General features: G+C 43.7%; 2 protein-coding genes across 4 annotated transcripts in view; both read right to left on the reverse strand.

The window, feature by feature from the left end:
- The window catches only part of LOC135921112 (uncharacterized), a 424,568-nt gene that overhangs the window by 135,347 nt on the left and 262,795 nt on the right, over positions 1 to 26,426 (reverse strand). The gene's annotated exons all lie outside the window — the stretch shown is intronic.
- The window catches only part of LOC139056432 (uncharacterized), a 31,218-nt gene continuing 8,284 nt past the window's right edge, over positions 3,493 to 26,426 (reverse strand). The window contains exons 3-7 of the mRNA XM_070534683.1: positions 9,395 to 9,583; positions 9,032 to 9,187; positions 8,279 to 8,404; positions 7,486 to 7,554; positions 3,493 to 3,650 (exon numbers count right to left, since the gene is read on the reverse strand). Coding sequence (XP_070390784.1) covers positions 3,493 to 3,650; positions 7,486 to 7,554; positions 8,279 to 8,404; positions 9,032 to 9,187; positions 9,395 to 9,583 — 698 coding nt within the window. The remainder of the gene's footprint in view (positions 3,651 to 7,485; positions 7,555 to 8,278; positions 8,405 to 9,031; positions 9,188 to 9,394; positions 9,584 to 26,426) is intronic.

Here is a 26,426-nt window from a genome sequence, read left to right on the forward strand (position 1 = left end):
TACTGAATCTTACTGCTAGAAGTTCGTGACGCATTATCTGACCCGAAAAAGCATTGTATTATATTTGGTAACATTTTGGGATATCTTAAGGCATGCTCGCCACTCCTGGGGTCGTGAAGCTGTTAGCAAAAAAATGCAAGCCAGCCATAGTGAGTTAGTTTTGCGTGCACTGAATTTTAGTGGGACAAGTTTGTGGCGCATTTTAGTCATGCTACAACATATACCTTATTTCGGTGTTCACGCTTGTCAAAAACGCGATGAGCGATTGCCGAGAGTGATAACACGGGAGTGTTGCTAGCGCCGGAAGGACGTGTAAAAGAAAACATGGATGAGCAGCTCAAGAACATGACATTTATGTATTCTGAGCTACTGAAAACAGGCTTTGCACCTACGAATCTGTCTTGAGTGCGACTAGAAGGCATTCTGCGAGCGTGTAACGTGGTCTGGCTGAGCCTGTGTTGCAGCCACCTCTGTGTACTTGGCGTACCATCGCGTCGACAGAGGCCAAGTTGTTTTGGAAACGCGCAGTCACCCGTGTATTTGCGCACTTAAAGTGCAGGAAATAATGCCCCGGGAAGGGAGGGGTGCTTGGAAATCGGATGTTTTGTTCAGATTTTATGGTATTGTTTGGGAGGAGTCCTTGCGGAGAAATGTACGTAAAAGTTAATTTATCTGTAATGCCGCTCATTTACCACTTATCGCACGTTTCCCCTCTACACGCAATACTCCTGTTAGGTCAATATACCAAAATGATACATGCTTGTAATATTCTTGTTCAGCTGATGGCATCCGGTGGAGCTTCGTACGGCAATGACTGCTGCTTACCTGGTGCCCCTACTTTGGATGAATGTAGACGCCCGGAAATAGTATTTATATAGAACAAAATAAACATTCCATCATTTCAGAAGACGTCGTGCGTTTTCTTTATGAAATTATACCTGACGGATTCGTCGGAGTCTTGTAAAGGTCGTTCGCAAACATTTTTACTAAATAATGAAACGATTCCCCCCCCAAGGCCACACGGGGTTCAGCAGAAGCAAAAACATAAAAATAAAAAATAAATCCCACGCCGGACAGCGGAGCCGGCGCGGCGTGTACCAACTAGTGTTCAAAACACGCGTGCCCAAAACCGAAACCGGAAGGAGTTAATAGCATCCACTTGGTGTGCTACAGTCAATTCGGTCGCTCGGCTCTATGGGAGTGTCTCCTCTTGTCGAAATTTCTTTCTCTATGGTGAAGCAGTGAACGGCTTTCGGACTCAATTACTTGGTCAGTTGTGCGGTGGTTCACGCCTCGTGCTTTTTGATGAAAGTGTTTTTTTTCTTTTCGGACATCATGACGCACATTTTAGTGAAATGCTTTAACGACGATAAGTGGGACGTTTATCTGTTGAAGTCGTTGGCTCACCCAGCTACTAGTCTTCGACTGACGTGCTCGCCTGGTTGTTTTGATGAGTTGCGCGGCAGAGCTCATGATGCCTGTTGGAAAGAAGGCACCCCGAAATAGTCGCAGCTGAATTTCTGCAGATAGGTAAGTAATCTCGTTTTCCTGAGCACGTAGCCTTTTTTTGTATTTTGACATTGACAAGCGTGAGTAAACCGCATGCCCCGGAGCAAAAGCGCGCGATACTAACTCTTGCCGCCACCGTCACTTCGTTTGAAACAATGGTAGGCGAAGAGGCAGCGGCGCCCCACGTGCGTAAAATTGCATTGCTTCATTTGTTCCTGCCCAGTAACGTTTCCTTAATTTGTATGAGAGAACCCAAGTGGAACATGCGGATCAGCTTCTCTGCGCAGTGGTAATATTGTACAGTGGCCCGTCATCATTCATAGGTGCTCACGTGGGCCGTCTAAGCGCTTGTTATGGCGTTTCGATACGTGAGAGGTACGCTGCCTTTCAAAGTATTTAGGCAGGCCCCTACCAGCAAAATTTGTTAAAACCAAGCATGGTAAATCATCATTGGCCAAGCTGTCCATCATTGGAAAGTTATTGGAGGCCAAGCAAGGCCTGTGCCTGGCTGGAGTGACAAGCCTACCGTTGGCCAAGCAATGGAAGGCCATGCATGGCCAACGATTGGAAACACCTCTTGCCATAGCTGGCAATGCAGTGGAACATCTTGCAACAGCCAAGCATATTCTTGCTATGGAAGCCAAGCATTTTGGCCAATGCAATTTCCATCCCCAATTTTTTTGTTTTTTATCTTGGCTACATATAAATGCCCTGCTACTTTTTTGTAGATTTTTGTCTGTACTACACCAAACATGTCACAACACAAACATTTTCGGTGTTTCATTTGTATTTTGCACTGAAGAATACAGTAGCATGAGATGGAACATGTCTAAACACAAAGAAATCATAGAATACACAACTACGTGAACAAATGAACTGTCACATAATTTTTTTAAAAGGCAGAATTGATGACAGCGGTGAACTATATCACAGAAAATGATTGCACATATCAAGCCAACAAGGGACACAGATGGTCGAACCACACATCATTCGGCTGTCTAAAAATGAAATATCACAAAAAAGGAAAGGGTGGAATACAATTATTTGAACAAATAAACTGTTACATCATTTTAAAAATGCATATTTGAACACATAAGTCAATATATCCAGTTGCTTAACAGGGACAGCAGTAAACTACAGAAAATGACTGCACATATCAAGCCACGGGACACAGAAGGCACAGCTAATGCTCCTTTAGATGGCCGAACCACATTACATCATTCAGCTGTCTAAAAATGAGATGTCACACAAAAGAAGAAAGGGTAAATGCAATTACGTGAACGAATAAGCTGTTACAACATTTTAAAGAGGCACATTTGAACAGATCAGTCAGTCAGTGGGCTCAAAGATTACTGAGCCATATGCCACACGCTGGCTTAGTGTTGGAGGGTCGTGTGCTGCTGTCCAAGATAATCTGCAAGCCATCACAGCAAGTCTCTCACGAGAAGCAGAAGAGAGGGGTGAAAATAAGACAGCTGGGCTGCCAAAGCTTAACTTAAGTGGCAGATTTGTAGGCACACTTTTGATTATGTGTGATGTCTCATTGACTGAGAGGCTATCAAAGCCCTCCAAGCAAGGTCGCTGCATGTTGATCTCTTGCAGGACGTGATAACATCTATAATAACCATGCTGGAGGCACAGAAAGACCTCAAGACAAACCTTAAAGAATTCTGTGCCAGCAATGATGTTACATTGTCAGTCACATCAGAATTTGAAGTTTGAATGCAGGGAACCAGAGAAGCTTTTGTTGATAAACTTGTTATCAACTTGAAGGATAGGTTTCAAGTCCATCTAGTTCTGGCAAAATTTGCAATACTGTTTGCCAGGGAGTGCTACCGGGACATCGTTGCAAGCAAAGGCACTGAAGTTGCTTGTGCATTGTTGACGCTGTGCGCCACGCTGAGAAAGCTTTATACCCCTGATATGTGGAATAACATGTAGCAGAACTGTTTTAAAAAAAGAGGCTACATCAAACTCTAGAGATTACGAGGTGCTCTCTTGGCTTGTGTCGGATTGCCTCAACAAGGCGACGCGCCGTCTGTGTGTCCGGCCTCCCTCCTTGTCCGCAGCAAACATCAGCCACCTTTTGGCGGTGTCCGCAACAGCTGCATCAGTCGTGCCGAAGAGGGCACTTGTTGCACCTGTGAAAAAGAGTTCGGCAGGTGTTACGCTCTTGTAACACAAGAAGGCAAAAGCCTGCTGCACATTTGGTAATACATTAAATTATACAGTTGGGGTTGAACTTCTTTGTAAGAGAATTGGTGATGCATCAAGTTATACAATCAGGGCTAGACTTCCTTGTAAGACATAACGAGCCGCAATGGGAAGTACAGGTGTGGCACTAAGGCGACCTCCTTAACGCCACATATGAACACTTAACGTAGTACCTAAAGCCTAAAGTGCTGTATGTTCTCGCATGCACTAGGCCACACCGTTAGACAGCAAGATGGCTGCAACGGGACGTGTGAACTCAGGCACGCACTAGGCATACGTTTAGTAAGCTAGAACAGCGGAGCGGCCGTGGTGCTGTCAACCGGGCACCCTGGTGTGCCCGGGTTTCATACCCAATCAGACCGAAACATACCGAATTTTTTTTCAAAGCCACCAATTTGCTTTGTTTACAGGAACCTCCCCGAGAAATGTGACGTCAATTCAAGCTTTTTTTGCGGTGCTGGCCACTTTTCTTCAATGTCACAGCCAACATACGGAAGTATCAGTGTTTGCTCTATCAAGCACTGCATTTAATGTGATTCGTACGAAGCTGTCTCATGGGAAGCTATTGTACAAGATCAAATATTTCCTGAAGTGTGGGGCATCGGCTGCTTCTTCTGTAAACCATATCAGAGCATTTTAGACTAATGGCATCATGGTTTTATATATAAAATGTACAAGTATATAAATAATATTTAGGTTTCTGTGAAAGCCTCATTCAAGCAGAAGGGCAAAAGAATGTCGGGTCTAATCGGTCAAACAGAAAGTGAAAACTCTGGACAAGAGTAACTTACAAGCACTCATAAAACAAACTACTAAATATATGTTTCATCAGATGCTAACAGAATATGATCATCTAGTGGTTATAAAAGGAACAAAATTAGGTATTGTACATATGTTAATAAAACTTAACGCCACATATGCAGTGTATGTACATATACAGTGTAGTTACTGATCCTGGAGTCATTGCTTCTTCTTACAATGAGTTCTTCCAGTCGGTGTTTTCTGCTCCATCAGAATCCAGTACTGAATCCATACTCTCCCCATCGCTTCGCTCGAAAGAGATGTCAGACGTTGAAGTCTCGTATGATGGAATTGTAGTGCTTCTACTAAACATTGACGTAAAAAAATCGGTGGGCCCCGATGACATATCCAACGCATTTCTGCGCAGGTATGCGGAATGGGTTGCGCATTACTTAAAAATTATGTTTGATGTGTCACTTGCGGAAGGCCGAGTCCCTGATGACTGGCTTACGGCAAAGGTTGTACCGGTGCACAAATCTGGAGATAGACAGATAATTGAAAATTATCGTCCAATTTCGCTGACCTGCGTTTGCTGCAAGCTCTTAGAACATGTTGTAGCCAAGTCAATTTACACGTACATCGAAAATGCGAACTCATTTTTTCCCAACCAGCACGGATTCCGACAGCGCCTTTCCACAACAACACAGCTTCTTGGAACAATCCATGACTTTGCCAGTGCATTAAACAATAGGAAACAGATAGATGCCATCTGTCTTGAACTGTCGAAAGCATTCGACAGAGTGGTACATGCAGAATTGATTGTGAAACTAACTAATATGGGAATAAACGCGAAAATAGTAAAATGAATAATCGCGTACCTCCGGGGCAGAACCCAATACGTAGAAGTGGAACACACTAAATCAAAGCCGTTGAACGTAACGTCTGGTGTCCCTCAGGGGTCCGTGTTAGGCCCTGTACTATTTTTAGTATATTTTAATGAAATTTCCTCAGCAATTGACGAAGGTATCACGGTGCGACTTTTCGCCGACGATTGCTTACTATACAAAGAAATTAATAGCACAGAAGATCAGAAGTTACTCAGTGACGCTCTTAGGGCTATAGAAAAATGGTGTGACAAATGGAAAATGAAAATAAATGAGAGTAAGAGTGTTGTAATGCGCATAACGAATAAAATAAATCATATTTTTGATTTTAATTACACAGTGAATTTTTCGGTGCTTTCCACGGTTGACGTGCTGAAACACTTAGGCATACATATATCCGCGAATTTAAGCTGGTCCAACCATTTTACAAAAATATGCCAAACTGCGGAAAGGAAGCTTTGGTTCTTACGACGGAAATTGCAGTTAGCCTCACAGTCAGTAAAACTAACAGCTTATTTAACGTAAGTTAGACCCACATTAGAATACGCCAGCATAATCTGGGACCCTTATCAGTCAGGGCTAATTGAGAGACTGGAAAGAGTTCAACGTCGAGCAGCAAAGTTTATCCTATCGCGTTATTCTCGCACAGATTCAGTCTCCGAAATGCTCGGATTGCTGCACTTGCCTACGCTCGCTGAACGCAGGCGCATAGCTAGGTTAAAGTTGTTTTTTCTTCTCACTAAAAACACATTCAACATTAATAGCGAACAGTATTTGATAGCACGACAAGGTAGAACACTACGGAAAAACAAATATAATACTTTTCAAATACCTCAGATACACATTAACGCCTACGCATTTTCCTTCTTCCCAAGAACCATTAAAGAATGGAATGAGTTACCGGTGTTAACGCGAGAAAGTATCAGTGCGGAAGAATTCGAGAAAAACTTAAGGCAACATTGAAAGAAGCACGCACGTATTCGTGTTTTTTTGTCTTTTTGTTTCTTTGGGAGGGGAGAGTGTATGACCTCGTTTATTAACACTGCGTTTATAGTCATATTTATCGGAGTATATGTATTATATTTCGCTTATGCATCTTCTTTGTTCACTTATGTTCTCCTATTAAAACACTATTCATGTACTGCCTTCATGTACTGTATTAATTGCCGAAATACTGCTACTAACTTGGTTTTTTGTTTTGTTTTTTTTGTTTTTTTGCTATATGTATAATTGTAATACCATGTATTGTACTGATTGTCCAAGTGCTGCTTTGACCCACCCTGTAACGGCCGACAGGCCAACAGTATTCGTAAATAAAAATATGCAGAGAAAATCTGGCTCAAACCGCAAATATTTCATTCATTCATTCATTCATTTATTAATACTGTCAGCCCAACTAATTATACCTAATTATACCAACAATGGTGGTTACAAGCCAACATTTATTTTTTCTTGCGCTATGTACAGTAGTATGCAACAGGGACAAACAGGACACTGAATATGAAGCGGACACGAAGTTACACACGGGAGTGCAAACTACCAGCTGGTTTATCGTCAGATCATACCACATTATCTTCAAGCACAGAACGAAGAATTGCGACTGCGTGAACTATGATTACAGCAGCTACACTCAGATCGTGTTCTCACGTTTCTGGTTATGATTCTATAAGTACATTCTGTGTGTGTACGCATTCATTGCGTAAGTGATTTCGACTTTTGTTAGCATGATTAAAGGGTGCTCACGCAGTTGTCTTTTTCTTCTATTTCTAAAGCCTCTAGGATTTCCCTGGTTATATTAACTTTTTCTTTAGCGACGACTGTCATCTTGTCGTCATGTTGTGTCCTACTGTACGTAGTACAAGAAAAAAATGAATGCACACAAAGTAGCCCAATTCATAGCTATTTTAGACAACTAGCCTAATTGACAAAAAATGCTAACTGGATTGGTTTAAACATACTTTTAGCCTATAGATCATTGAGCTTGGAAGTACTTATGCTAGTATCACTTGTAGCCTAACTTAAGCACAGGCGTCAGGTCCCTGATAGAGACACAATGTTGAGCCAGATACAGGAGGCTTAGCCACTTTACTATCAATGCTGAGTACCTCTCTGTACAAAAATGTTAGTTTCGCCATACCTTGGCTAGAAGGAACTAGATCTCGTGAGGTAGAATCATACCGAGTGGCAGGAGATGGGCAAAAGCTCCCTGCAATTAAGGAAAGGCAATGACCACAGGAACATGAAATTATTGTATAACAATAATGAATTTCAACACGAAAGAAATGCAGCGCATGTTTCGAAAATGCAAGAACCACTGCAATAAGCAAATGACAGCTCATTTACATAGTGACAGCAAATGCTTCTACCACTAGAAATAAAAATTTTCGTCCGCTTATATTTTTAGGCCACGAGTTTTAACCAAGCAATCTCAAAACAGGCCTTAATCACTTTTGTTATAAAAAAACCAACTCATTTGTAAAATAAGTTTTTGAGATATGTCACTTAGCTAGTTCAATAGTACTACAGTGGCAAAATGTGGTAATTCGGCATAGCAGCTCCTGCTCCCTCGCAGCCTAATCATTAGAAAGTCTCCACTTGCATTTGTCTTCATTCCTGTGGGCTGGTGGTAAGTGTTGTTAGTCCCCTGATATGCGAAGAGAAACAAATACTCAACAATTCTGAATAGTTAGTTTCGAATCAAACAGCAGATGCTATTCGCATTGCATTATAAATATTGAATATTTGCACACCCCTCGTAACCCGACAGTAGAGCCCAAGTGTTTGCAGCTGTGCAAACAGGAGGAAACCAGGAATTTTAGTTTAATCTATGTGAGTGTTGATGGTTCCTAGCAGCCAAACAGAGGTGAAAGACACATTGTATCAGTTCAACAAATTTAGAATGCAGAGATAGTCATTCATGTTTGTAGTACCTGTGTCAGAACATGGTGTTTTCTGCTGCGAGCGACCGGCCCTGGGTGTTCGACATGGCGTCGGCATACGATGCTGAGCAGGTCTTGGGCCCAGTGACATGATGTCGGGAGATGAACACACACTCTCTGGAATAAGTAAATATAGTTGGTCGCAAGAACACAAAAAATTGTGCGTATGGTGACAGCTGCACACTAGACGACATTCTTTATTTTGAAAACCTGGAATGTTTGGAAAAAATGTAATGTTGCAAAATTTTTCCATAGATGTAAGTTGCTCAGAATTACAAGGTCAGCTGTGCAATTTAACTCAGTTCAATAAGATCGAAGGTTCCTCCCCTCATCCGACGTTTGCTCAGTTTCTGCTGGCCAGTGCATTTCAGTGCAACAGCTGTGCTGGCAATTAGACAATATTACCGATGTTTCTCGTACACACTGCTGCAGGAACTACAAACATGCAGTCACGGTAGTGAAAAAAGTGGACACCAGTAACATATGAATACAGATGATAAAGGTTTTGATTCGTTAAGTTTGGGCCAAGTATCAGTCCTAAATACAATGAATCTACGCCTTAAGAAGGCTTCTTTTCTCTCTACGAGAATTAAATTTGCTTTTTTATTCTACATTGGTCACCATTACTAAAAGCAACATATTCAAAAATTACTGTTAGTAAACCTGCTCTAAGTAACACTGGGTGAAAAAAATGTTAAAACCTTGCTCTTGCATGCACTTTTTAATAATTGCATACTGCTGTACCTGACTCCAATGCAATTAAAGAGGAGGTAGACAGCTCAAATAGTCCTCTGGTCACTGGCGGTGTTCTAGGTGAACTCTCAATTGGGCATGTCAGTACCACAGCACTTGAGCACGGGGCGATTGATTGTGGTTTCGGTGCAGGTGGCAACATGCAAGCTGTTAATAAAGCTGACTCAACATAAACAATGTCAATAAGTGCCTGAACAAAAATATAAAGAAGCTACATATTCGATGGATATGTTTAGATACTGTAATTGTGATTATAAAACAACAGCAGCCCCATTCAAAAGAAACGCAATGGGCTGCAATATTTCCAAAAGACAAGTTGCATATTTTATCAAAACGTAAATAGAAAAACATTACCTTTAGTGTGACATGATGGCTGTGTTCCCCCGTCCATTAGCTCATCAACATCATCCGTGTCCCAGGAGTCGTAAATTATTCTACGCTTTCTCAGCTTTCTTGTTCTCCGTTGTTCATCCGGGTCGGACTGCCTCAAATCAGATGTGTCCAGTGACTCATTCAGCTTTGCAAAGGCTGCCTTCAAGGTATCTTAAGAAATAACACATACTGTAATGACATATTTTCAAACAGTGTAGTTTTAGGGTATGTGGACTCCATTCAACAAACCTCGATGGCCAATAATCTTCACTTCCTCAAGTGTCCATGAAGCGTCCATAACCTTCCGTGAGGACATGGCTTTTGAATGTGAAGAAAAAACAGACGCCAGTATTAAAATTTGAAGTCGTGACGCACCAAAAGCAACAATCAAAAGGGTTACATTGACTGGCTTTAAGATCACATAAATGGATGGATATAAATAAATGATTGAAGGTAATAAAATGTGGCTGTTTGTGCCACTGGCCCTGTAAGGTGGGCAAATACTGATTTTATTTTTATTCCCTTGCCTAATTTTAAAGACTGTTTCTGGACATCCATTCAATTGTTTTGGCCACATCTAAAAGCAGCTTCTTCCTATAAAATCAGTTTTAGATGTTTTTATTGGTCTATCCACTACTAAGGTGTGCTTCCTTTCAAAGAAAGTTTTCCACAAAAATGCTCCACAGAGAAAGCACAGTTACAAGCGTGTGCCAAAGTATTATTTCATACATAAAAATAAGCTCCCCTTTGATGTGCCCTCTTTATATATACTGTGCTAATTCATAGCAGAAATCTGACTTCAATATTTACTTCTAGACATTTATGATATCTTGTCGATAATGCATACACGCAATCTGCAACCACAGTAGGACGACACGGCAGATTTGCCGCGTGCCTCTCGTTCCCTCTCAAATCAATGAGTCACCAGAGTGGCAAGGAGTTGATGTTTCAATCAATGACATTATTTTTTAAAGTTGGATCCCCTTAAGAGGAAGCTTAGATCGGGCCCAACTATGGTGCCGCCTATTCAAATGCATGTAAAACACAGAAATGCTTTTCTGAGGTTACCCCTAGATCGAATTTAATGACACTTGTTGCACATGAGATAGAAAGTTGAATTGTAGTGAGTGTTGCAAGTGGAATTTTGATTTCGCGGGAGAGTTCTTTTAAGAAATTTTAAAAATTTAAGTTTGAAAAAATAGAAGCACGAAGTTTAGAAAGTCGTAGCTTAGTGCCACGAACTGATATCGCGCAGTTCTGTATAAACTGCATCCATTAGATCGTCTAAAGCGCACAAAGTTGATATGTCAATTTATATCGTAAGTGAATTTGATACATTGTTTTCAACGGTTTTTCAAGTCCACTGACATATTAGTCGTTTCTTTAAAGCCATGTGTAATATACGAATCTTGTTCGCTGTAGATGTACTATTAGGTGCAATTTACAGAACTGTGATATCATTTTTCATTGCTGAGTGACAGAGTTGTAAACATGTTAGTATAGCTTTCTGAGAATTTACGATGTTTAGAAATCTTTATTATTAAATTGACGACATAAATTAAAAACAAATTCGCAACCAACAGTCGCTGGATTTTAACGTTCTCTTTTAAATGCGACAAACCTCATGAAATTTGGAACACTACTTGCTGAGAAAGACTATTTCTCATTTCCCCTGTGTTTCAATAGGAGCCGCCGAGCTAAAGCTTCCTCTTAATTGTCAAACCTAGAATGCCCAGAAATCTGCCTTTTCCGTGATTGTAAGGCGCTTGCGCGAAGCCCTTTGCACGCGATGGCGTACGTCGAACGTAGAACAGGACAAAAAGAACCGACCGCGCACGAAATGGTGCAGAACAAAACACACGTAGTTAAATTGGCAAGGCACATATGTACACATATTTCCATCATGATTTCGTAGCATTCGAGTGCACCACCCGTTTTTATCTCATATATGTCGCACACCCTTGCAATTTAATATTAATATTGCGCGGGCGGCGACAGCATGGCGCGTCAACGGCCGTATAAAAATGTGGGGCACTCCTGAAGCGACAGCGCAGCAGAGTATGTACAGTACCTTCTATTTGCCTCGCACGCCACGCATGCATCTGTCGCCGATCCCGCGCTGCTAGGAGGGCGCTGACACCACGCGTACGCAGTCACTGGACGGCGTGGCGCAAACGATGATTTCACGTCGCATTTTTGTTTTCCTCCAAAACGGCGTAGCACGGGTGCTCCTAAAAAGGCTAATTAAATCGGTGCTCGAACCTTGTACCAAAAAGCGCTGCGCACATGTCCGTTTTCAGGTGGCACGTACCGCAGCCACATCTGATTGCGTAGCCGCAAATGCAACGATTCAACCGATATACAACCGATTCTCGCAAAGGAAGCATATACGAGCAATGAAAAGGAGCAGAGAGGCACAGGCACTGTGCTCACTTTCCCGCCTTTTTTGCTGAATGGTACCTCTGTTTCCGTAAATTATCAAATCGCATTGCAATGAACGAACAAGGGCAATGCAGAACACTGCTCAAATCTCACTCACCTTCTATGTGGCTCAGTCGGGGGCGATTAGCAGGATGATCTCCGGGGCGAACAAGCACGAAAAATCCACAGCGTTAGGAGAACGAGCGCACGAAAGAGGGAGACAAAACGCAAGCCGCCGCACGTCCGAATGCGCCAACGAAGTAGCACAGCGCAAAAGCACATGCATACAAATACGCACATACAAATACACGTTTGATTGTTGTGTTCAATTAGGAGGTTGTGGACAAGTACTGCACCAGGGTGGCCAATCCTGCTCTGGTGAGGGAGTGCGTTACCGGTTCTGGTCACCGGGATCAGGCCACACTCCAGGCCTGTTTGTGCAATTTTATCAACAGGCGGATGTTTTTTTTTTAATCCGGTGGAAAATTGCCGGCACCGGGATTCGAACCATGGACCTCTTGCACGCGAGGCGGGTGTTCTACCTCTATGCCACCGCTGCTCTTAATTATTTAATTAATCTGCAGAAAACTAAAGTAATGTTTAACAGTCTCGGAAGAGAACAGCAATTTACAATAGGAAGCGAGGCACTGGAAGTCATAAGGGAATACATCTACTTGGGGCAGGTTGTGACGGCGGATCCGGATCATGAGACGGAAACAATCAGGAGAATAAAAATGGGCTAGGGTGCGTTTGGCAGGCATTCTCAGATCATGAACAGCAGGTTGCCATTATCCCTCAAGAGAAAAGTATATAATAGCTGTGTCTTACCAGTACTCACCTACGGGGCGGAAACCTGGAGGCTTACGAAAGAGTTCTACTCAAATTGACGACGACGCAACGAGCTATGGAAAGAAGAATGATAGGTGTAACGTTAAGGGATAAGAAAAGAGCAGATTGGGTCAGGGAACAAACGCGAGTTAATGACATCTTAGTTGAAATCAAGAAAAAGAAATGGGCATGGGCAGGACATGTAATGAGGAGGGAAGATAACCGATGGTCATTAAGGGTTACGGACTGGATCCCAAGGGAAGGGAAGCGTAGCAGGGGGCGGCAGAAAGTTAGGTGGGCGGATGAGATTAAGAAGTGTGCAGTGATGGCGTGGCCACAATTCGTACATGACCGGGGTTGTTGGAGAAATATGGGAGAGGCCTTTGCCCTGCAGTGGGCGTAACCAGGCTGATGATGATGAAATACACGCTTAACTCAATATGAACTGCACATTTATTGACGACTTGTGTAAAATAGTGTTATAGCTTAACGATCGCTGCAGTTTTCGGTTGTGTCAAATTTTTCCGATTGCCTCCTTTGACGAACTATTTTCTTTAACGCAGTATGGCAGTGCACCGGCTGGCGCGTACGTAGCGCGGGAGAATGTGCGAAATTCAAACGTCGCAAATGTAGCACTGTACGTGTGCGCGCGCACGTACAGGTTTGGCCATTTGGATTAAACAAATGAAGCATTCCGTATAGCAACCGGCGCGAACTAAATTAATGACCGGAAACGTACAGAACTGTGGCTATTTGGGTTTGTTAGTACAACTGCATGACACTCGAAGCGCGAAACGTGCAGCCGGTCTGTCACTTTATTTTTCTTCTTTCACTTTTTACATTTCTACGTGTTTTTGCGCAACAAATTCTCATAGAAACTACAGCAGCTCAGAGTGTGCTTGGTGGCCAAGCAGATTCCAGGACATTGGCCAGCACCCATGTCTTGTTACAGAAAAGTGCTTGGCCTCCATGGTAATACATGCGAAACATATCGCAGATATCGGCCAAGCTTGTTTCCTTGAATTCTTTGGTATGCGCTAACAACTAAGGGAAATGAATTCGCATAAAAAAAGCACATTAGCCGCTTTTTCCGCCATCTTGCCCATATTTAAAATGGAGGCCATGCCCTTTTCAATCACACAGCCAGGGCACTGGCCAATTACAATGGAAGCCGATGGGAATCCAGGATGTGTCCAATCATCGGCCATCGGCCTCTGCTGGTAGGGGCACTACGAGCTTAGGAGAACCGCCACACATAATTGTGCAGCAGGTGTGCAGCTGTGCTACGCTTGTACCACACTCGTACCGGAAGGCAGTGTTGCACTTCACGCTCACGCATTTCGTAACTATGGCTGCCGCCGTGGCAATTTGGGGCTCGAGGTCGTGGATACGATCCCTGCAGGGGCCGAATTCCAAAGGAACGGAATGCAAAAACGCTCGTGCATTGTGCATTGTATGCAGGTAAAAATTTCCAGGAAGTCAAAATTAATACGGAGTCCCTAACTACGACCTGCCTCATAATCACACCGTTGGTTTGGCACGTAGGACATCAGAATTATTTTTTTTAATCCGTAGTGGCTCATCGTATACCATACGGTTAGTGTGATCACCTTTTGAGCCGTAGCGGTTAAGCGCGCATCGATTTAGGCTGCGGCTAATGATGCGGCGCACCGCAAAATATATTTCGCCTCTTTGGGATTTGCGGAGAACGGCCAACCGATTAGTCACAGCTTCCGCGCGGTGACTGTACACGGTCACACAGCGCAAATGAACAGAGGTGTGGTGACGACGTCGGCAAAGAACAGCCGCCGATGGGCTCGCCTTATCGCCTATCACCACCAAAACTACCGCAGTACGCATCCTTATCTATAGCGCCGCAAGTTGCCGGTGAAGGCGTACTGTACAATTTTAAAAATTGGAGGACGCTTAAGCTTCGCATTCAAGAGTGGGACGCGACAGCGTTCCCGTCGACCCGCCAAGGGGTATAAGACAATGCGCTACGGCACAGCGATCACTTACGATGCGCCCCGCATCGGACTTAGCGCCCACCTATCACGCGGTGAGCGTCGAGCAACGCAGCGTTCGGCGCGGCAACGAAACGTGCGCCTGAGCGAACGGAACGAACCAAAGAACTCGGTGTCTCGGAGGGGAAACGATCTACGCCAGCCAAACGTCGTGATCGGCACGGGCAGAGAGATAGATAGTAATCTAAACCGGGAGCACGGCGAAGCGTCGTCAGGGGAGAGGGAGTCCCGCGACGCGCCTGGCAGTGGTCCCAATGCGGGCGCGGCGCGCCTCCTGTCGGGGCAGCGCCGTACATTGAGAGGAGGGAGTCTTCTGTGTTTGCCGCAAGATGGCTCTGCGTGTGCGGAAAGCGCAGAAGAAATGCAGCGGAAATTCACTTCGCAACTCGTGTAATTGCGACTTCTGTACGTTACATGTTCATAATTACCGATATACACCGCATTATAACTTTCCACGGCTCGTTTCGAAGGCAACACCGCATTCACTAGAGGCGCGTTTGCACCGCTTGGAAGCATCGAACTCGTGGCTGAGTGGTAGCGTCTCCGTCTCACACTCCGGAGACCCTGGTTCGATTCCCACCGGGCCAATCTTGGAAGTTGCTTTTTATTTATGAAGCACCTGCCGTGATTTATCGTTCACGGTCAACGCCGCAAACGCCGACGACACCGGCTTTTCTGCGACACGAGCTCCTTAACGCTATCGCGTTAATAGGCGATAACGGAAACATGCCACCGTTCTATGCTGCCTCTTTGAGTTGGACCGATCCGAAAGTGCGTTGCTTGTAGAAGTGAAAGGAGCGCCAATCGGCGCGTTGTCGCCTCGAGCTAAGCGTCGCCTCGAGCACCGTTTGCGCGGCGAAGAATGACGCGTGCACGAAGCTAGATCACTGCGCGGACGCTACCGCGCAAAACGCGCACGGGCGTGTACGTGACGTTCTGCACACAAATCGCGTGGGATGATCGGAACCACTCCGGAGCGGCTAGCTTTCAGGAAGCGGTACATGTTCTCACTCATACAGGCACGCTCACACTCGCATCGCTTTCGGCGTATCTCTAGGTGATTCATTCTGCTGGACTTCTACCCAAAGATTCAATATCTTCTTGGTATCGGCTATGCACTGTCGCGTGGTCTTTGGTTCTGCGAGAGAGCCGGGAATATTTTGCCCGCTGTGAAAGATCGCTGCGCGTGCATTAGCTAACATTTACCGTAGCAACCAATTTCTTCCTTTTCTCGACGGTACTCCTAGAGAGTCGCAAATTTTTACTTGCCAGTATAGCCTGTACTTCTATTTCGTGCGTAGTGTGCAGTGCGTGGCAGTGCGTAATGTGCAGTGTGTGGCAGATTCTTAATCCGCGTAATGTCATTTACTGTCCGCATTCCCTCTCACAGGTTACGCATGCAGCAAATGCCCAGGTGCCAAAGTGTTGTACGTCAAGAGCACCTTGGCGTCGTGCAAGAGACACCGTTGATATGTGGCTGATTCACTAGCAAGCTCGCATCTCGGTTGCCACTCTCCATCAAGTGAGATTTTCAACTATTTTTTGTGCTGCTCTGTTGTGTGCTAGCTGCCGCATGGACGCTGTGAAGGCTTACTTTCGATTTTATTTGGCGTTTCGTAGTAAAGGATGGGCTACCTTTTGAGGGGAGGCATTTAGTTTTGTTTGTGAGAATGTTTACCGGCCTAACCAAGTGATACGTGCGTACTGTAAATAGACAGCAGCACGAACAGAGGCGGACGACGGAATAGGTAAGAGCACACACGAGCGCAAGCTCAACTAAAAGTCTACATTTGATGACAGAGGTGTAAGGACACTGGTCAACTTGGCAAAGGTAAAAAAAAAGCCGTGCATGCGTGGCAGAAACAGCCACGTGCGACAAGAAAAAAATATGAAAAAGCCTTGTCATGTAGAATAAACGTGCTTGAAAAGCGAGAACTATCGCACAAGTCTTTCGAAAAAGGGAAAGATTTGTCCGATAAGTGATATGATATGATAAGTGATAAGATATACTCTTTTGAGAACTTCAACTTTTTCTCACTAAGGGCAATATGGATAACTTGGTTATGCATTTGTTTCGTTTGTGATCAATGAATATTGCTTCTGGAACTCCTCTGGTGTTGCGGTATACAGCAGAAAGAATTATTGATTCATCACAAAGACCAGTACACAAGATGACTTATGGAAACATTATTTATTGATCACGAAGAAAAATTCATAAGCAAGATTTCTGTGACCCTTAGTGGGAAAGAGTTGCTGCAGTACTTCTCGTTAATATCACTTGCAGGACAAACTTTTCAATTTTCATGTTTTTCTTAGTGTTTGAACCACATGTTTATTATGCAGGACATATTTCCCTTATGAAAATGGTTATGCCTTTTATGTTTACTGTATGTTTCCCGCAGTTCACATGAGGAAATGTCCTTTATGTTTCCTCCATGTTGAAATTTGGCCACTGCTTTTATGTTTCCTTCCTGTGTCCTCCCTTTATGTATCCCTTATGTTACCGTACTTTATGTTTCCTCCATGTTGAAATTTGGCCACTGCTTTTACGTTTCCTTCATGTGTCCTCCCTTTATGTATCCCTTATGTTACCGTACTTTATGTTTCCTCCATGTTGAAATTTGGCCACTGCTTTTATGTTTCCTTCGTGTGTCCTACCTTTATGCATCCTTTATGTGGCCGCAGTGATGAAATCCTGCATTTTACGTAGACATGCATAGATGAAGAGTTCCGTGTGCACATTTTATTTTTATAAACATTTCCTGACTTAAAAAGTTTTGCATTGGTTTTCATTGTAAGGTTACTGTTCCCTACATGATGCAGAGCACGGATTGGAACTCTGCTATGGCACAGAAATTCATGCCAATTTGTTCTAAAATTACAAAGTAATTAGACTTCATAGATTATTTCAGTATAACACTTGGAGTGCCATGTGTACGTTCCTCACTGCAGTGCTGCTGTTCTAGTTATGTCTTTGTTACTAATATAAAATGTAATGTTTGGATAGAAAGATCAGGTTGGATCAGTGCTCGCACTTTTAAAAGAAAGTTTTGACTATACTTTGCAAAGGTTTGTCTGAAACTACGAACAGTTTATTGGACTATCTGGATGTTACTGCAATTTGCCACGTCTGCTCACAGCAGACCTCTGGAATGCGGTGCTTGGGACCTGAAAAACAAAACAAAAGCCAATCTTTTTCACCCATTCAAAAATATTCATATAAGCAAGAACAGCCTGGCCTGTGTGCACACAGCTAAGAAACGTGGAGCAGTCAAAAACAGCTCATAAAAACATCAGGGCAACACAGAAGCTCTTAACTAATTGTTGTTTGAAACAGACTGAGCTGCCAGTCCACTCAGGTATTAAACTGCTCACAAATTCTTTTAAACATTTCTGCAGCAGCTGCTAAGTAGTACATGACATTTAGGAGTAGGCAACTGGCCAACAAATCTTTGTGTGGCTCCTTGTACAGATGTCTCATAGTTATATCTCAAGTGGTTACACTGTTATATGGTAAAATTCAGGCGGGAATAAAACCAGCAGCAAACATCAGACTACCTGGGAAATTATCACCAAAACCTAAATATCTAGTAAATCAAACGAACAATCGATTACGGAGGGTCTAAACCTAGGCCGCGATTTTGTAGCGATCCCTTTTCCGATGCTACTCCTTCTGCTCATTGATCTGACCGACATTCGGCTATCGTTATTAACTAGAACAGCCAGCCATGGAAGGTGGGTTATAAGAGTGGCAAACATCGAGCGGAAAGCATCGCAAGAAAATCGCATCCCTTATTAGGCAGTGCTACAAGCCACTGTCTTTAACAAGCGCAGGCACTGACATCCTGTTCTTCGGATAAAAATATTAATGAAAACGAGCGTCTGATTGACATGCCTCGATTAAAAAGAAACTTCGCTGTTATGTCGGTCTATATTTGCCCTACAATATAAAAGACAAATACGCGAGCACGTCGAACACAAACAATGCAGACAAGTTCTCGCGAAGCTGGACTTCAAACTAAAAACTATCAATAAAGTAATCTTCACACAAGCTAATATCTGTTCAAGTGTCAAACATCGCAGTCGCGTTGCCAACTCGCGATGCCCGTGACACATCGACATGCATTACACACGTAACTTGCGGAGATTCATATCTACAGAAGGATTTCTTGCCGGGAAACTACCGAGAAAACAGTAACTATCAGCGTTTACGTAAATATTTGCCCATTAAGTCCCAACGATCAGCGGTGGTAGCACATCACTCCATAAAGCAAGTAAGCGGTAAGAAATAATACATTTCACGGAAACTCCCCTCGTGAAACGCTTTGCTAAATGTGCAGAGCAACATGGTCAACATACGATCAGAACGTGTTCTGTTGTCGTTCCACAAAGCTTACTACATGAACCAGAAGCTGCGAGAATGCGCGCAAGCGTCAGACCTGCTTACCTTCAATGTGGTCGGCAAACGGCTCCTTCGTCTCGCGGGCACCACGCGACGACGCTCTTTCCGGCGCGAACACTGTCGAATTGCCCATGAACACCCACGCACGAAAGCACAACTTTCAACAAATTCTTCCACGCACCATAATTCGAAGCCACAGTACCAGGTATTCCACGAGCGAACGCGGACAGGCGAGAACAAAGGCAGCTCGGACGGGCGCTGTAGTACACATAAAGCACTGGCGTATCACAGGAAACATAAGGCGAACTAATGGCGTTACACTAGTCCAGAGGTTTCTTGATGGTTAATGCACACGGTACGGATCACAGCTTGTTTAGGCACTTCGAAAATATGATTAAATTACCGTGTAACCGCTCACAGCAACACAACGTGGCCCAGCTCACCGTCAACCGTTACACTGCGGCAGCGCCGCACTGCGGTTAACAAGTGAATTTAGCCTCCGAGATCTGCATTTTCGTTTAGGGCGTACAAGTTAAAAAAGCACGGCCTTCGAGATTTAAAAAGAATCGTAGCTGGAAGGAAGGCTGGTATTTAAACACAAATTATTGAGTTTAAAGTGTCTTGGTGCGCTGCCTTGTTCTTTAAAGTATATACAGAGATTTTAGACGAACTATGCACGAACTTTTGCCGGCGGACACGAGCCAATCAGCGCGCACCATGTGCACCTCCGTCTGCTTGCCATGGCGCACGGTGTGCGGGCAGCCGCGATAGCTGTGACACCCACCGATCAGAAATTCGGAATCGCCACACATATACACGCTTCTTATGGCGCCCAGTGGCGTGTGTTTGAGAATGTAAGGACTTATCTTGAATAGGTGGAACCATATTTCCCGTAGCGTAAGGAATAAGGGCAACAAAATGTGGCGATGGCTGGCTTGCAGCGGCAGCGGAACTTCGGCCAAAGTGAAGCAGGCGTACTGCTTGCATGCTCGCGTATTCAAATACGGCCATACCCCGCACACAACTTTCATACTCAGCCAACTCACAATTATAAATTATTCAGTTGTACGCCCAAGCAAGCATTTACGGGATCCGCGCTGCCCTTCTTCTACGCGTGCTAATATCGACACAGCAGTTAATCGTACTTGTGGTCAGCGCGAAAGCGACGAGAACAGCTACTTAAATGGTTGTATAATCATATACGCTCACTAGCAAAGCGGCAGATTGGCCGCGGAGGCGTCCGCCTCTATTGCGGTTCATGTAGCGCAAGCCATCGAACACTGCGCGTCGTGCCACCGCGTCTCCAGCCGCCGCGCAATTGTTATTTGTCGTGAGGGATTATTCGCTGCATGAGGCTTTGATGTACGTATGTAGTGTTGATGGCGCGTGGTGATCAATACGGCCAAGATAGATAGGGAGGGGGAGGCAGGTGCACCCCCCCATTTTTTTTACTTTGATACGCCAGTAGTTAAAGTTAATACATCGTTCAGGTAGACGATCTATCTGTAGCATGTGTAAAAAGATAATTCCTATATATAAGCGCACTCTATCTTACCTGGATGTGCACTCGAGGGAGTACACAGCCAGGTAACATAGAGTGCCCACACAGGTAACACAGTGCTCATATATATATATATATATATATATATATATATATATATATATATATATATATATATATATATAAGCCAGATATATAAGTTATGTAGATTATTTCCCAAACTGGAGGCGAAGCGGAGCATCTGAAAGACGCCTGCTATGAGAACCGTCTTAAACACTCCATCAACTATATTTGATAGCCTAGCTGGCGCACAACTTTCATGAAATTTTTGCATATTAGGTTAAATACTGCAGATTTCTACATATGGCTTGCTACTGGAGAATAGCAGGTTGAAAAAGTAAGAAATACTTTATATATTAAGAGAATGCATGGCATAAATCATTATATACACCATCCTATTTCATGGTATGCTCGATTTTCCGCACAATATACCCACAATTAGTGCCGGTCGGCATGTCTAGTGCGAGGGGTGCAAGCAGTGCCTTTTCCTTGAATCTGCCAGTGACTAACATACACTACAGATAGCTCTAACTGTACTATTCGCAAAAGATGCTTACTGCGCACATTCTGTTAGCCACATGTGCACTCAAGTGCACATGTAGGTAACATATAAAGAGTGCATGCACCATATATAGATTAATGCTCTATGTTACCTACGTGTGCACTCAAGTGCACATGTAGGTAACATATAAAGAGCGCATGCACCATATATAGATTAATGATCTATGTTACCTACGTGTGCACTGAAGTGCACACCTAGGTAACATCCCGCCGTAAACACAAAGGGCACATACTACAATAATTATAATAAGGGTTGTTTTCTTGCGGCAAAGGAAAGGATAAGTCAAGATTTAGTACTTACAATGACTCTGCAGAGTGTATCAACGGCTGTCACAAAGTACAGATATAGCTGCCTGTGTTATATGTACAGACAGTTGTTATGTGCACTCTATGTCACCTACATGTGCACTCAAGTGTACACTCAGGTAACACATAGTACACACCCAGTTAACAACCTGCCGTAAACATAAAGGACACATCCTAGAGGCATAATAAAGGTCACTTCCTCGAGGTATACGTTAGGATGAGTAAACATGTGGTACACACAAAGTTGGCGTCCCGGAGGTCACACAAAGGACAAGGAATCATAAAGGTCACATAGGGCACAAGAAGGAAACATAAAGGAAACATAAAGGCAATGACCATTTTCATAGGGGTTCGGTCCTTTTTTGTTGTGCCGGGCTGTTTCTGCTGCGCATCCATGGCTTTTTCTTTGTGAAGTTGGCCAGTGTGTTTAAAATATTTGTCTTCAGGAATAAACTTCTAGTTGAGTCAGCGTGCATGTGTGTTCCTACCCTAATTCATCCTTCTCGTCTCTTTGTGGGTGGTTGTCATGTAAATGTGCACGGAATTGGCGAAGTGTCCATAGAATGGATACATGAAGTTATTTGCGCTGTTTATTTCAGGAAGAACGCTATAGGGTCTTATCTTCTCTTTTGTTTTTAACACTGTTGTACATTTTCTAGTTCAACTTGAGGAAGCCAATAAGAGAAAGCCAATAGAGTGATGGTAACTTCCTTTGTGTGTAAGATTTATGAATTTCATCCATTCAAGGCATGACATGTCACATGCCTGTTTGTAGGCATTCAAGCATTCGTAGTTTTTAAACATACTAACCTCTACTTTTTGGTTCTCATGACGCTGCTTTGTACTGTGCTGCATTCTCCAGGCGCAGGAACCTTTTTCATGTGGTAAGTGCATGTGTTCTTTTTGTATATATTGGAGAAAAAATTGTCGTCAGCTTAAATATGCATGTATATTACTTGTAATTTTTTTTCAACGCGGGTGCTGTATCATCCTCCGTCTTTGTTACTGCTTTGTCCCAATTTTTATGGAACCTTTATGCATTTTATGCAATAAAATTCTGGTAGCATTTTAATAACATTTTACCTGCGCAATTGAGGTCATTGGTGTTTAGTATACGCATTTATTTGCGTTTTTCACTGTCTCACCAATCTGGCTGTCCAGTTATTCGAACCTTTTCTCATCCTTTATGACTATTTCTGGGGTACATGATACTGCAAGTGCAGGTGACCATTTATTTGGCTGTTTGGAATTGTGTTAGCCGTGTTACCAATTTTCTGTGCTAGATAATTTTTTCTCTTATCGTTCAAGGCCTTATCTCTTTATTGACTGAGGTACCACTTAGTTGCTGGGTATAGGGCAAAAGGCCCCAAAAAGTGCTCTAATTAGCTTTGTGCAAGTCCAGAAATATTATCTGAAAATAAGCTCACTAAATTGAGGAAATGCCACCAACAAACTCTTCTGTACCCCAAATAACATAATCAAACGGTGTAGTGTTTGTTCTTGACTTGTGCCAGGGAGATAAGCTGCGCTCATTACACAAAAGTTTTACAAGTTTATTTCTGAAGAAAGCAAACCTGGCACGTGAGAAACATGATTCAGGCGTTCACCATGCCCGACAACTTTCTAAATGATGTCTCGTCATTTAATAGCTTAGTTGAGTGATGTTATTTTATAAAATAATTGGGCAACATGAAAATATATACATCTCGAAGACAAAAAGCTCAGGCAAGTCAACTTTGGTACTTCATAAAATTTTAATCGCAGTGAAAGACGTGTGCTAAAGCTTGTATATATTTACGTGAAGTCATTTGTTTCAAGTCTCTTATTTTGCCGTCTCACAGTCAGTCGTAGCCCTTCTTGTGACGTGTTAGTGTGCGAAACAATTTTATGTAACATATTCAGATGTCTTGTGTATTCACACTCAAGCAGCTTCAAGTGTTCATGTGTTCAAGAGAGAGAGAGAGAGAATGAAGAGGAAAGGCAGGGAGGTTAACCAGATATGAGTCTCCGGTTTGCTACCCTACACTGGGGATGGGGGATAGGGGTTAGAAAGATGACAGAGAGGAAAACGCAAAAAAAAACGAAAAAAACGACCGCGCACACATGGAGACACACACACAAATTGCGTTCCAGTTAAAATCGTTCACACAGGCCGGTAGATCGCAAGAAGCGCAAAAGCGCTTGCACGGCCTTCTTCTGTGACGGTAGGTCCTTTCGATGTTGCAGAATTCTTTTTTCGGACAGTGGTTGGTCGTCCAGTTGGTCAAGTTCATGGCTCAGGCATGCCCTCTGTGGACTGTACTGCGGGCAGGTGCACAAAATATGGCCAATTGATTCTTCATGGCCCCAGTGGTCACAGGTTGGGGTGTCGGTCATCCCTATGCGGAAGGCATAGGCTTTAGTAAAGGCAACGCCCAACCAAAGTCGATATAAAAGCGTGGCGTCTCTACGGCGAAGCTGTGATGGCGCTCGAAGACTTAATGTTGGATCAAGTGAGTACAGTCGCGGATTTCTCAAATGTGGCTCATTCCATTGCGACGCGGTGCACTGCCGAGCAAGTAGGCGGAGCTTCCGTGCCGCGTCAGTTCTAGAAAGAGGAATTGGGACGTGGCGCTCCTCAGTATGGGCTGAGCGGGCAGCGTGATCCGCCCGTTCATTGCCGATAATCCCGCAGTGACTTGGAAGCCACTGAAAGGTTATTTCGTGGCCTGCATCACTTATATGGTGTAATGTCTCTGTAATATGGAAAATTTGTTGTTCGTGCGGTCCGCGTCGTAAAGGTGACAGTAGAGACTGCAGTGCCGCCTTCAAATCGCAGAATATTGTCCATTTGTGTGGCGGTTCATCACCAATGTGATGAAGAGCAGTAAAGAGCGCTGCGAGCTCTGCTGCCGTCGATGTTGTCGCGTAGTTCAAGGCTGGAGAAATATCCCGTGCCTTGTAATGAATCTAACGCGTCATCGATTCGGGGCAGGGGATATACATCTTTGCGGGTTATCTTGTTCAAGGCACGGTCATCATCATCATCATCATCATCATCATCATCATCATCAGCCTGGTTACGCCCACTGCAGGGCAAAGGCCTCTCCCATATTTCACCAACAACCCCGGTCATGTACTAATTGTGGCCACGCCGTACCTGCAAACTTCTTAATCTCATCCGCTCACCTAACTTTCTGCCGCCCCCTGCTACGCTTCCCTTCCCTTGGGATCCAGTCCGTAACCCTTAATGACCATCGGTTATCTTCCCTCCTCATTACATGTCCTGCCCATGCCCATTTCTTTTTCTTGATTTCAACTAAGATGTCATTAACTCGCGTTTGTTCGCTGACCCAATCTGCTCTTTTCTTATCCCTTAACGTTACACCTATCATTCTTCTTTCCATAGCTCGTTGCGTCGTCCTCAATTTGAGTAGAACTCTTTTCGTAAGCCTCCAGGTTTCTGTTCCGTAGGTGAGTACTGGTAAGACACAGCTGTTATATACTTTTCTCTTGAGGGATAATGGCAACCTGCTGTTCATGATCTGAGAATGCCTGCCAAACGCACCCCAGCCCATTCTTATTCTCCTAATTATTTCCGTCTCATGATCCGGATCCGCCGTAACTACCTGCCCCAAGTAGGTGTATTCCCTTACGACTTCCAGTGCCTCGCTGCCTATTGTAAATTGCTGTTGTCTTCCGAGACTGTTAAACATTACTTTAGTTTTCTGCAGATTAATTTTTAGACCCACTCTTCTGCTTTGCCTCTCCAGGTCAGTGAGCATGCATTGCAATTGGTCCCCTGAGTTACTAAGCAAGGCAATATCATCAGCGAATCGCAAGTTACTAAGGTACTCTCCATTAACTTTTATCCCCAATTCTTCCCAATCCAAGTCTCTGAATACCTCCTGTAAACATGCTGTGAATAGCATTGGAGAGATCGTATCTCCCTGCCTGACGCCTTTCTTTATTGGGATTTTGTTGCTTGCTTTATGGAGGACTACGGTGGCTGTGGAGTCGCTATAGATATATTTCAGTATTTTTACATACGGCTCGTCTACACCCTGATTCCGTAATGCCTCCATGACTGCTGAGGTTTCGACAGAATCAAACGCTTTCTCGTAATCAATGAAGGCTATATATAAGGGTTGGTTATATTCCGCACATTTCTCTATTACCTGATTGATAGTGTGAATATGATCTATTGTTGAGTAGCCTTTACGGAATCCTGCCTGGTCCTTTGCTTGACAGAAGTCTAAGGTGTTCCTGATTCTACTTGCGATCACCTTAGTAAATAGTTTGTAGGCAACGGACAGTAAGCTGATCGGTCTATAATTTTTCAAGTCTTTGGCGTCTCCTTTCTTACGAATTAGGATTATGTTAGCGTTTTTCCAAGATTCCGGTACGCTCGAGGTCATGAGGCATTGCGTATACAGGGTGGCCAGTTTCTCTAGAACAATCTGACCACCATCCTTCAACAAATCTGCTGTTACCTGATCCTCCCCAGCTGCCTTCCCCCTTTGCATAGTTCCTAAGGCTTTTTTTACTTCTTCTGGCGTTACCTGTGGGATTTCGAATTCCTCTAGTCTATTCTCTCTTCCAGTATGGTCGTGGATGCCACTGGTACTGTATAAATCTCTATAGAACTCCTCAGCCACTTGAACTATCTCATCCATACTAGTAACGATATTGCCGGCTTTGTCTCCTAACGCACACATCTGATTCTTGCCTATTCCTAGTTTCTTCTGCACTGTTTTTAGGATTCCTCCGTTCCTGAGAGCCTGTTCAATTCTATCCATATTATAGTTCCTGATGTCCGCTGCTTACGCTTGTTGATTAACTTAGAAAGTTCTGCCAGTTCTATTCTAGCTGTAGTGTTAGAGGCTTTCATGCATTGGCGTTTCTTGATCAGATCTTTCGTCTCCTGCGATA

Source organism: Dermacentor albipictus, chromosome 2 (assembly GCF_038994185.2).
Source record: "Dermacentor albipictus isolate Rhodes 1998 colony chromosome 2, USDA_Dalb.pri_finalv2, whole genome shotgun sequence".
Lineage (NCBI taxonomy): Eukaryota > Metazoa > Arthropoda > Arachnida > Ixodida > Ixodidae > Dermacentor > Dermacentor albipictus.